The sequence below is a fragment of the Sciurus carolinensis genome, chromosome X, assembly GCF_902686445.1.
Source record: "Sciurus carolinensis chromosome X, mSciCar1.2, whole genome shotgun sequence".
In the NCBI taxonomy this organism is placed as follows: domain Eukaryota; kingdom Metazoa; phylum Chordata; class Mammalia; order Rodentia; family Sciuridae; genus Sciurus; species Sciurus carolinensis.
In genome coordinates, this window is record NC_062232.1 from 53,694,687 (window position 1) to 53,708,496 (window position 13,810).

Below are 13,810 nucleotides of genomic sequence, written 5' to 3' on the forward strand. Positions count from 1 at the left end.
TGAACATTAGTTAACACAATTTAATATTATATGTAAAACATGAATCAAAGAAAGTCTAAGAGAACTTTTAACTTTCCTTTCATGTGACAAAGTGGCAAAATGATTTTATGTTTCATGATATTGACCTTTAAACAAATCAAGCTCTCACTAACTTTTAGAAATACATTTACATTTAAAATTTTTATCAGTGTAAAAAGTAACAAATTTTATATATACCCTATTGATAACAGGTCCTATAATAGAACCTTAAATAATAGAAATAAGTCCCCAATAAAATTTACTTTTCTTATAAATTTAAAATTACCATTACAGATAAGTTTAGCTTAGAGAATAGCAGCTTGATAAATTTTCTGCTTTAAAGGCTTATATACTTGGAAAGTATGAATGCATTTAATATACAAACAATGACCATTTCACAATTACCTTGACACATTTATGTTAGCCAAATTTAGTTTTTAAAGAAAAATTTAGACTCTGTAACGTAGTACAATACTCTAACAGTTGTTGTTTAACCATAATTGTATAAACCCCAATTTTTAAGACTAATTGCTCTAAAGAATAAAACTTAACAGACACAATGTTAAGAGTAAATTAGTGTTTTTAAAGAAATCCTTGTCATTTTAACATATAGATTATACTTTGGTTTCTATCAGCCCATTAATATTTGACCTTTGGGAAAAACCTTAAATAACTTTAACTGTTTGTCTCACATACATATAACCAACTTATTTACATGCAAACTTGTTGAAATTTGCCCATTACTTACACACAGACTTTCTTAGGTCTTACTTAAACCCTCATGTATTTCATCACATAAGCACTTTCTTACCCAGAAACATCTTTTTTCCCCTCTACTAAATATATTTCCATACTGAGAACCTTTTATTTTCTCTTTCATATCTGTTGACCCCTTTTGTTCACATTTTGAAACAACTCTTATAAAATTTCTGACTTTAGATAAATTACTCGATTTTAATAATATGAAATGCTTTGTCATATGCAGTACTCTAATTGAAACACAGTTGAAATTTTTGGAATCCTTTGTATATAGAATTGTACCTGTTAGGGCTTAACTTTAATAACCTTGTTTTTAGTGATGACACAAAGCAATTTTAAACCCTTTTTATTTACCAATCTATGAAGACACCAATAATGTTTAAGTACCCCATGGAATATAAGAAGTTAAGAGTACTAAATGTTATTTAATAATTAACATTTTAACTTTGTAAATTAATCAGATGTCTCTAACAAACACATTTGAGTAATCCCATACATGTCAAATCTACTGATTTTACTGTAAAAACCAAGATATCAGACAAGTGTATTGAATAGTATCTGCCATCTCTTTCCTGTGGAAGAAAAGTCCTAAAAACAATTGATATTAGACATTTTATAGATATTAATCTGACCACCTAGAGACTTGTGAGGTAAGTAATTTCAAAGACATTTTACTTTCATTTGTTTACCCAATTTAAATTGAACCTTTTAAATCATGTGAATTAAAGGTATCTGGATCCATTTTTTAAATTTTAATTTTATGAGCATTATATTTGGATGCACATATATAGACAGACAACACGATATCAGACAACAGAATATACACATATTACAAAAGTAAAGGCCTTGTAGCTTTTATCTCCATTGCAATGTAACAGGTGTTGAAAAATAACTCTAGTGTTGAATAAAAATAGAACTGATCAAAAAATCATTAACCTAGGTATGTAGGATCAAAATTGTGAGCTCAAAAAATATAGTATTTAAGAAAAACAAAACGAGAGTCCTAGAAGAAAAAATGATAATGGCCATTAATTATAGCATGATAGAGCTTTTTTTAAACCTCCCATCATATGAATATCAGTAAATATTGAGATTGATTCTCCAGTCCACATCTTTGGGTATATTAAAGGTGGACCTGGGAAATGGGCCCAACAGATTTCCCATATATTTCACTTACCTGAGAGCTCAATAGAGCTAGTATATAAATATTGTGGTTGGAGATTTAAGATCTCCTTATTGTTAAATCTGGTGCATTCTGTTGTTCCATGTGTCACTCAGCAACAGTGAAACTCTTCTTCCATTTACATTTTAATGTAAGCCTTCAATGAGATCTGGAAGGAGCTGAGGAAAAATTACTGGTTTGAGCAGGAATTCCAGGGAGTAGAGAAGTCGAAGATTGTAGCTAAGATTTTAATTTTCTTTTTCTTCTTGTGCTGTAGAATTAAGAAGAGTTAGTTTTAAAATGTAGGAGAGGGCTGGGGAGATAGCTCAGTCAGTAGAGTGTTTGCCTTGCAAGCATGAGGCCCTAGGTTCGATCCCCAGCACCTCCAAAAAAATGTAGGAGAGCAGAGGGGAGGGGCTAGAAATGAACCTGCGAAAACCATGGGGTTCTGCCATGTTGTTTCCAAATTCTTCACAGTTGGGGCAAGGTGAGTCACTGGAAAAGAACAGTTCAAAGGCAAATTACAGAGGTCTCATGCTAACTCATCCTCCTCTAAACCTGAATGCCTTCCAGTCTTCTGAATAGAGATTTTGCCCCCACCCTTCAGTATCTCTTTGTCCATGGGGAACTGCTTAACTACTAAAAACTTTAATATTTTCCCAGAAGACAAAGAGGTCCTGGAGGATGAATATTTCTGACTCTTAGATTTAAAGCTCTTAATAGCATTTCTAAGTCCCGTGATTAAATCTCCCAAAGTCCATAAATCAACATCTTAGTCCAAATAAAAGTAAGTTTCTATTACAGTCCAAACTCTCTCTACATTTTCAATTGTGCTCCTAGGCATGTTTTAAAAATTCTCAAAGCCTGTACCATTGTGCTTCCAATCCCTGTGCTATTTCTCCTCTCATCTTGATTGACCTGGCCCTGAGGGGCTCTGCCTGTGCAGGGAGCAGCCAGGTTCTCTAGGAGCATGCTCTCCTGTCTGCTGCCTTCCATCTTTCCCACCCGGGAGCAGAAACCATGCTGTTTCTGGAGGGCTGGAAGCTGTGGCGGGAACACACAATTTAAACTAGGAAACTTGCCAAGTAATTTCCCCTTCTTAAGTTAGAGATTTTCCCTGATTTCCTGATTAGGATCTTTCCTTCTCAGGATTCTAAACTTTTGCACATTATCTCAGCCAAGTTAGGTCTCAGTCTCATATAGTCAGAGACACGGGCAGACCTGCTTGATCCAGTCTGCAGTATTTAAAGTGAATATGTCTCCCTTTACATTTCAAGAACTGTAGGAGTTGCATTCTTTCCACTGAATTTTCACTCTGGCTACATATTGAATAAAGCTTAATGAATTTTATTTCTCTTTCTGTAGAGAGCACATTCCCCAGGCTTAACATCACACAATTAAATTTTCTTTCCCTTCTTACTAATAAACTTATTCACACACGCATGCTTCCCCTGGGGAAGGGGCCAACACTGTAAGAAAAATGCTGCTCAACTTGGGTCCCAAAGCAGCTCAGACCCTTAAATCCAGGGGAGCAGGTGCTCTGTGTGCCCTGTCTGAGTTGCGGCCCAGCAACAGCACCCAGAAAGCCACTCTGGACACGGGAACTCACACCAGAGATTTTATTAAGCACACGACTAGAGCATCCTCTTGGGGCTAGAAGGAAGGAAAAGAAGAGAGATGGCTTAGGAGCTTCTCCCAGATATCGGAATCTCGCAGACTGGCAGGAACCAATAGCGGAGAAGAATACTTGCAAGCTGACTGATGAACCAATGGCTAGCTAGGATGTTCACAGACTGACAAGCTAGGTTGTAATTTGGGAGGCGGGGAAATGACTGTAGCGTAAAGGGCGGGGAATAGCTTTATATTATAAACACCTTATCTTTATTTTTTCTTCTAAAATCCTCTTGAACAGTCGCTATTCAGGCGCCAAATGTGGGGGTCTCTCAGCCATGTCCCGTGTGGATGAGAAAAGGGTTAACTGCCGGAGGACGATGTTGGCTATAAATCAATCAATTACCCATAAACTTATCTAATCAATGAAAACACAAGAGCCATGATGTTTGACATCACTAGCAATTAGAGAAATGCAAATTAAAACTAAGATTTCATCTCACTCCAGTCAGAATGGCAATTATCAAGAATACAAGCAACAAGGACTGGAATGGTAGAGCCCTTGCCTAGCATATGTGAGGCAGTGGGTTCAGTTCTCAGCACTGCATATAAATAAATGAATAAAATAAAGATCCATCAACAAAAAAATTTTTAAAAGAATACAAGCAAAAATAAATGTTGGTAAGGATGTGGGGAAAAAGTTACACTCCTACATTGCTGGTGGAACTGCAAATTGGTGCAACCACTATGGAAAGCAGTATGGAAATTCCTCAGAAAACTTGGGATGGAAGCTTCATTTCACCCAGTTATCCCACTCAGCATATATGAAAAGGACTTAAAATCAACATACTATATGGTTAGGCCACATCACTGTTCATAGCAGCTCAATTCACAATAGCTAAGTTATGGAACCAACCTAGGTGTCCTTCAATAGATGAAGGGATAAAGAAAATTTGGTACATATACACAATGGAATATTATTCAGCCATAAAGAAGAATGAAATTATAGCATTTGCCTATAAGTGGATGGAACCGGAGGCTACCATGCTAAGTGAAATAAGCCAATCCCTAAAAACCAAAGTCTAAATGTTCTCTATGATATGCGGATGCTGACTCACAATAGGCAGGAGGGAAGAGTGGAGGTTCACCAGATTGTGGATGGGTGTGGAGGGAAGGGAACAGGGATAGGAATGGGGAAAGATAGTAGAATGAATCAGACATAACTTTCCCATGTTAATGTGTGAATACATGACCAGTGTAACTCCACACCATGTACAACCACAAGAATGGGAAGTTATACTCCATGTATGTATATTTCAAAATACATTCTACTGTCATATATAACTAAAAAGAACAAATAATAAAAATAAATAGAAATTTCTGCAAAGAAAAACTGAGGCCTAGACATCTTCAATGGTAAGTACTATCAGACATTTAAAGAAGAAATAATACTGATTTTTAATTCATTCCTCCAAAACATAGAAGCAAAAGGAACACATCCCAACTCATTCTATGAGGCGAGTGTTACCCTGGTATCAGAACCAAAGACCTCATGATAAAGCTACAGACCAGTATCTCATAAATATAGGTGTGAAAATCCTCAACAAAATACTAGCAAACTGAATCCAGCAACACATGTAAAGAATGATACACCATGACCAGGTGAAGTTTATATGATAAATGCAAGAAAGCTTGTTTAATATCTGGAAATTAGTTAATGTAATATCAGTAGAACAAAAGACAAAAACCACATGATCCTCTTGAGTAGATGCAGAAGAAGCATATGACAAAATTCAACACACTTTTATCATAAAAACTTTTACTCAAGAAACTAGGAATAGAAGGATATATTCCTTCCTCAACCTGATAAAGGATATATTTGAAAAACCCATGGCTAGCATTATATTTAACGATGAAAGACAAAAATTTCCCCCTAAGATCAGGAGCAAGAGAAGGATTGTCCTCTAGTCACTTCTATTTAACATTTCCCTGGAGGTTCTATCCAACATTTCCCTGGAACCAGCAAAACTATCTCTGTTTGCAGATGACATATTCATGTTTGTAGACAATCCTAGAGAATTCACTAAAAGTCCATTAGAACTAATATCTTAGTTCTGCAATTTTGCAAGATACAAAATCAATATAAGAAAATCTATTTGGAGGTGAAATTAAGAAAACAATTCCATGCTAGGCCCGACTATAATCCCTGCAATTTGGGAGCCTGAGGCAAGAGGATCACAGGTTCAAAGCCAGCCTCAGCAACTAGGCGATGCCCTAAGCAACTTGGTGAGACCCTGTCTCAAAATAAAAATTTAGAAGGACTAGGGATGTGGCTCAGTGGCTAACCACCCCTGGGTTTAATCCCTGGTACCAAAAAAAAAAAAAGGAGAAGAAGAAAACAATTCCATTTATAAAATATTTGGAAGAAACTTGGCAAAAGAAGTGTAAAATTGGGGCTGGGATTATAGCTCAGTGATTGAGTGCTTGCTTGACACAAGTGAGTCACTGGGTTCAGTTCTCAGCATCACATATAAATAAATAAAGGTTCATCCACAACTAAAAAAATAATTTAAAAAAACATAAAATTTGTACACCAAAAGCTACAAAACATTGAATAGATTAAAGAAAACCTAAATAAATAAATAATAGTTCATGTTCATGGATAGAAAGACTTAATATTCTAAAGATGGAGTACCCCTTAGATGGATTTGCAGATTCAACACACTCCCAATCAAAAGTGCATCTGGATACTTCACAGAAATCTACAAGCTGATCCTGATATTCATATGGAAATGCAAGGGACCCAGAAAAATCAAAGCAATCAAAGGGAACAACAAATTTTGAGATGTCACATTTCCTGAATTCAAAACTTTCTGTAAAGCTACGATAATTAAGACTGTGTGGTACAGTTTATGGATAGGTCTTGATCAGTGAAATAGAAATGAGAATCTAGAAATAAACTCATACGTTTATGACCAATTGATTTTCAACACTGGTGCCAGATAATTCAATAAGGAAAGGATAGTCTTTTCAACAAATGGTGCGAAACAAGTGGATATTCTTGTGCAAAATAATGAAGTTCCAACCTGCCTCACACCACATACAAAAATTAAAATAGATCAAAATCTAAATGTAAGAGCTAAAACTACCAATCTCTCAGAAGAAAGCATTTGTGACTTTGGATTAAGCAATGGTCTTTGTAGATATGACTCCTAAAGCACAAACAGCCAAAGAAAAAATTACATTTGGCAAAATTAAAATCTGCCCTGTAAACATCATGAAAGTGAATAGTCAATCCACAGTATGGTAGAAGATATTTACAAATCATTTTGTTATCAGGGTCTTATATCCAGAATATATACTCTTACAACTCATTAATACAATTAACCTGTGTTTAAAACGAGCAAAGCAATAAGCAAACAAAGAGGTTCTCAATGTCATTTGCCAACAGGGAAATGCAAATCAAAACCACAACAAGATTCCATTTCACACCCACAAAGATGGGTAGAATAAGAGACAGATAATAACTATTGGCATGAATGTGAAGAGGTTGAAAATTTTATGCGTTGCTGGTGGGTTGAGAAAATGGTACAGCTGCTTTTGCCAAACAGTTTGGCTCTTTAGGAGGTTAAATAAATATAGAGATAGCATGTGATCCAATAATTCCACTCTTAGTTCTATCTGCCTAGGAGATATGGAAACATATGTCCATGTAAATCTTACACACAGATGTTCAGAGAACAGTGTTCATAATAGCCCAAAGTGGGGAAAACCCAAATGTCTATCATGTGATAGATAACTGAAATATATTATGTCCGTACAGTAGAATATTGAGCCATAAAGAGAAATCATTGAAAAATGCTACAACATGGGTGAACCTTGAAAATATGCTAAGCAAAAGAAGTGAGTCACAAAATGAAAATGTTCTAAAACTGATTGTGATGTTCATTATATCAACTCTATAAATTTGTCAAAAACCATTGAATCTTTTTTTTTTTTTTTTTTTTGTTTTGGGGGGTGCTGGGGATCGAACCCAGGGCCTTGTGCTTACAAGGCAAGCACTCTACCGACTGAGCTATCTCCCCAGCCCCCAAACCATTGAATCTTATATTTTAAATGACTGAATTGTATGATATGTGAATTCTATCTTAATAAAACTTTTTTGCAGGCATATCTATAAATCATCTACCGGTTTACTATGTACAGGAATGTTTACTCCACATTGGCAAGGATCTTTATTTTGTTCATTTATGTATTCCCAGTGACTAGAACAGTGATTGGCATAGATTAAGCACTCAATATTTGTTGAATGATTTTTATAATAATGAATATAAAACCTGACTTTCAAAAAATGAAGCAGTAAAGAGAACATAAAAAATTACTCCATGTTTTTGAGTGACTAGAAAGTCAGAGGAAACAGCTAGTTCCAAGTGAAGAAGCTGGTTTTAGGAGAATAGTCTGTGGGACAGAGTGACCTAAAAGATATTGAATAATGTTAGCTGAGTTCAAGGGAGAGTTTGGGCTGGATGTAGTGGTTAGGGAGGCGTCTTACATAAATATGAAAATTGAAATCACATGAGTAGTGAGACCAGTGAGATGGAGAACATATAGAAAAGAAGGCTAAGACGAGAATGTCTTTATTTCATGTGTAAGAAAATGAAGACAATGAAATTTGTAAGATTGAAAAGAATTAGGATGCTGTGTGACAGTTTTTGGGAGTGCTAATGATGCTGATAGAAGCAAAAGAAGACAGGCACTATAAGACGACCACTGAGTATAATAAGTAAAATTCAGGATAATGGTAGGAACTATTAACAAGGGGATATGGAACAAACAATAATGACAAGTGGAAGCATTAAAGAGACTCTCTTTCAAGAAGTTTGGTAGTGAGAAGAGTGTTGGGTTTTCTCTTTTCACTTGATTACTTTGATCTCCTGGCTGTGTTTTCCTTGATTTCTCATCAACACTATATTATGTTTTATTATAATTGTATGTTGTTTATATTCTCTAGTAGTCTGTAAGTATAGTAACCATACAATGTTAATCTGCATATCCTAGTGCCTAATGTGTAAATAGTACATGGGTTGCATGAAATGAACTGTTCTAGTAGGCTGGCAAAGACGTAACTAGAATGACTCAGTAGGTCATCTGGATTGGATAAGAAACAAGGGAAGTGAAAAGGAGCTTAGTGAATTAATAAAATAGGGAACGGGTCAAGAAATCAAAGTAGTTAAATATTGTGTGGTCAGTTGAAGCAAGCAATATTGAATAATATTTCTTGTTCTTGATCTTTAATCTTTGAGTAGAGATGACATAAGTAATAAGCTGGTTTCGTTCTGGAATGAAAAACCTCTTCTTTAGCTTCAGGTTACCTTAATTTTATAGGTGGTTGGCTGTATGATAGGCTTTTTTCTTTTTTGCCAACCACTGGGTTTTGTGATACATTTATCAGGAGACCTGAGTCCTGGCTCTGCCAATAACTACCTATGTGGAAGAGACAGTTTATTATACAGATGATTTTAAAAAACTTTTTTTTATTTGTTCTAATTGGTTATACATGACAGTAGAGTACATTTTGAGGCATCATACATAAATAGAGTATAACTTCTAATTCTTCTGGTTGTACGTGATGTAGAAACTTACCAGTCGTGTAGTTATATAGGCACATAGAGTAATAATGTCTGATTCATTCTACTGTTGTTACTATCCCTATACCCTCTCTCCTCCCTTCACTCTGCTTTGCATAGTCCAAAGTATCTCTGTTCTTCCCTAGCCCTCCCTTATTGTGAATTAGCATCTGCATATCAGAGAAAACATTGGGCCTTTGGTTCTTTGGGATTGGCTTACTTTGCTTAGCATGACTTCTCTAGCAAATGCCATAATTGCATTCTTCCTTAAGGCTGAGTAATACTCCACTGTGTGTATATACCACATTTTCTTTATCTATTACAATCAATCAACGAATTTATGAAAAAGTATTCAACATCTCTAGCAATTAGAGAAATGCAAATCAAAACTACTCTAAGATTTCATCTCCAGTCAGAATGGCAATTATCAAGAATACAAGCAACAATAAATGTTGGTGAGGATGGGGGAAAAAGGTACACTCATACATTGCTGGTGGGAATTGGTGCAACCATTATGGAAAGCAGCATGGAGATTTCTCAGAAAACTTGGAATGGAACCATCATTTGATGGTTCCATTCGCTATCCCATCCCTCAGTTTATACCCAAAGGACTTAAAATCAGCAAGTTACAGTGACACAGTCACATCAATGTTTATAGACAGATGATCTTTAAGTTTCCCTCCAGGTCTCACTATTTTTGCTATATCTAATTGACTTAAGACTGAGACTTCAAGAATTTGGCCATAGAGCAAAAAACTGATAAAAAAAAAAACACATTTGCTGTACATACAAACATGGTTTATAGAATTAACAGGGTTTTTGGTTCTTTCTTTCAATACTGAGGACGGGACCCAGAGGTACTCTACCACTGAGCTACACTCCCAGCCTTTTTAAAATTTTTATTTTGAGATAGGGTCTTGCTAAATTGCTGAGGCTGGCCTCAAACTTGTGATCCTCATGCCTCAGCCTCCCAAATAGCTGGGATTACAAGCATGCACCACCATGCCCAGCTAGAACTACCTGTTCTTAACTCTGATAAGAGAAGATGAAGGCAGTTCACTGTATTATTGAATTTAGCCTTGCATATCAAGGAGGTCTTGAATAACATCTTAGTTATATTATAAGGTATTCTTTTATCTACCTCAATAAGAATTAAGATCTGACTTTTTTTCTTATCAGGACCGTAAGAGGCAATATGAGCTGCTCAAACTTGAAAGAAACTTCCAGAAACAGTCCAATGTGCTCAGACGTAAAACTGAGGAGGTAGGTAAGAAAATCCAGTCTGCTGGATCAAAGGTATTATAATCCTCAAGCTTAGATGTTGGCAAAATAATATCCTTTAAAAGAGCCAATGTCCTAAGAAACCAGGCTCATCAATCTTGACCAGTAATTCTTAAATCTTGATCTCTTTTTATATGCTATGAATTGAGCAGATTAAACTCTGATGGAAAATGGTACTATTTAAATAAGGATTTTTTTTTCTAATTGGACTTCTTTCCAAAAAACACAGAGTAATATTGATATATGGCATTTCCAGTCTTTAGAACTGCTTTGAAATATATTCCTCCCCTGTGTGCTAACACAGTAACTATTCATCAGTTTTATATCCAGGGAGATTTATAATCCTGGTACCTATAGGAATTCAAACCTAGAACTTTTTTTTCCTTACCAATATACTGAAAATATGCCGGAAAATATTCTTATTACCCTTCATTCAACATAACTATGTGCCATTTTATTTAGGCAGCAGCTGCCAACAAGCGTCTTAAGGATGCTCTCCAAAAGCAACGAGAAGTCGCAGATAAGAGGAAAGAGACTCAGAGCCGTGGAATGGAAGGTGTTGCAGCTAGAGTGAAGGTATGGGCAGGTTGGACTACCATTTCTCTTGTATGCTGAGGATACAAAATAGTGGGGAATGGTTTTCTTTGGATTTAGAAATAAATACGACCAAATTTGAAGTTCTACCTGAATGCCTTATTTCCTAAAACATATGAATATCTTTAAACAGTTGTTAAAGACCAAGAGTATAGGACCCTTTCCTTTTTTGGGGGGTGATGCTGGGGATTGAACCCAGGGCGTTGTGCTTACAAGGCAAGCACTCTACTGACTGAGCTATCTCCCCAGCCCCTATAGGACCCTTTCTATCCTTGCTCATGTTGAGGTTCAGTTACTTCTTTAACAAATTTATTGAGGCATGCTTGACATGCAATAAATTGTACGTATTTAAAATGTACAAATTGGTGAGTTTTGATGCATGTCTGTACCCGGCAAATTATCACCATAGTCAAGATAGTGACAGTGTCCACTATTGCCCCAAACTTTCTTTGTAATCCCTTCTTCCCATCCCTGATACTCTCCTACTCCCCTTTCAAGGGTGTTTACCTGGGATCCCCAATTAATCTGATTTCTGTCACTATAGATTAGTTTTTATTTTTTAGAGTTTTATAAATATGAGAATATATTATGCATTTTTCTGGCTTTTATTCATCATAATTATTTTGAGATATATGTATGATTACATATATCATTTCTTTTATTGTTGAGTGATATCCTATTCATTGTATGGATACACCATAATTTGTTCATCCATTCCCCTGTTGATAGTTATTTGTTTTCAGTTTGGGGCTATTAGAAATATTGTACTGAACTTTATATACAGGGCTTCATGTGGACATATGTGCTTTTATTTCTTTGGAGTAAATATTTAGGACTGGTATTGCTTTCTTTTATGGTGAATGTATGTTTTAGTTTTTAAACAACTGCGAAATTGTTTTGCAAGTTGGTTGTATCATTTTACATTCCTTCTACCAATGTAGAGGGTTCTAGTTGCTCACATTCTCACCAATACTTAGTATGGTTGTTTATTTATTTATTTATTTATTTATTTATTTATTTATTCGTTTATTTATTTATTTTTGGTACCAGGAATTGAACCCAGGGTTGCTTAACCAAAGAGTTGCTAAGTGCCTCATGAAGTTGCTGTGGCTGACTTTGAGCTCATAATCCTCCTGCCTCAGCTTCCCCATTTGCTGGGATTACAGGCATGTGCCACCACACCCAGCAATCTTTTGTTTTTTAAAACCAGTCCCCCCCCTATACACACACACACACACACACACACACACACACATACAATTCCACAGTGTAAGGTCAATCTTTTTTTTTTTTTTAACCCATTTTATTTTTTTCTCATGCTGGGGATTGAACATGCTAGCTAGTGCTCTACCACTGAACATTTATGTACTGATCTGGTCCGGTATGCTCAATCATTTAAAGTTTAGCTGTTCTGGTGAGTAAATAGTGGTACCTCATTGTGGTTTTCATTTTCATTTTCCTAATAACTTATGATGTTAAGCATATTTTCATGTGTTTATTTGCCTTGTCTATATTTTATTTTAGGAAATGTCTGTCCAAATATTTTCCCCATTTTAAAATTGGATTATTTATCTTTTTTCCTATTACCAAGCTAGAATTCTTTATATATATATATCCAACAGAGGACATCCATGCTTTTTATTTTCTCCTAGGCTGTGACTTATTTTTCATTTTGGAACAGAGTCTTTCAAATAGTATAGCTTTTTATTTTTGATATCATTCCATTTATTGATGATTTTTCTTTTATATTTCATATTTTTCTGTCCTATGTAAGAAATCTTTAGCCAGGCATGACAGTGCATACCTATAGTCCCCCTTGGGAGGCTAAGGAAGGAGATTTGCAAGTTGGAGGCCAGCCTCAACAACTTAGCAAGACCCTGTCTCAAAATAAAAATTAAAAAGGCCTGGAGATGTAGATCAATGATAGAGTACCACTGGGTTTAATCCCTAATACCACAAAAAAATTAAAAAAAGAAATCTTAGCCAAAACAATGGTCACTAAGATTTCCTCCTAAGTTTCCTTCTAGAAGTTGTATATTTTTAAGTTTTACACGTGAATATATGATACGTTTTGACATAATACCTCTGCTGAAATGAAATGTCCGTATATATATTTCTAAATTCTATTCCATTCATCTACATGCCTAGTTTTATGCCAATTCCAAAATATCTTAATATAGTCCTTTTACAATAAGTCCTGAAATCAGTAGTATAAGTCCTCTAAAGTTGTTATTTTGGGGAAAACTAGGTCCTCTGCATTTCCATATAAAATTTGAATCAGTGTATCAATTTCTACAAATAAAAAAGCCTTCTAAGAGTTTGATTAGTACTACACAAAATTTGAGAATTGACATAATAAGAATATTGATTCTTTTATCCATTAATCTGGTACATCTTTCATTTATTTAGGTTTTCACTTTCTTTCAGCAATATTTTGGTTTTTAGTGTACAAATGTCATACATCTTTTGTCAAACATATCCCAAAATCTTTCATATTTTTATATTGGAAATTATGTTTTTTATTTTCATTTTCAATTGTTTGGACACAATTGTTTCTTCTCTTTTTTTTTTTAAAGACTGCATTTTTATTCATTGTACACAAATGGAGTACAACTTTTCATTTCTGTGGGTGTACACAATATAGATTCATAACATTTGTGTGATCATACACGTACATAGGGTAATAATGTCTGTCTCAGTCCACTATCTTTCCTTTCCCACCCCTCCTGCCCCATTTCCCTCTACACAATCCAAAATT

General features: G+C 35.2%; 1 protein-coding gene and 1 non-coding gene across 2 annotated transcripts in view; one reads left to right on the forward strand and one right to left on the reverse strand.

The window, feature by feature from the left end:
- The window catches only part of Kif4a (kinesin family member 4A), a 127,713-nt gene that overhangs the window by 83,318 nt on the left and 30,585 nt on the right, over positions 1-13,810 (forward strand). The window contains 2 exon segments of the mRNA XM_047536619.1: positions 10,357-10,440; positions 10,921-11,034. Coding sequence (XP_047392575.1) covers positions 10,357-10,440; positions 10,921-11,034 — 198 coding nt within the window.
- On the reverse strand, positions 7,562-7,635 carry Trnat-ugu (transfer RNA threonine (anticodon UGU)). The gene has a single exon. It is a non-coding gene; the product is annotated as a tRNA-Thr (tRNA).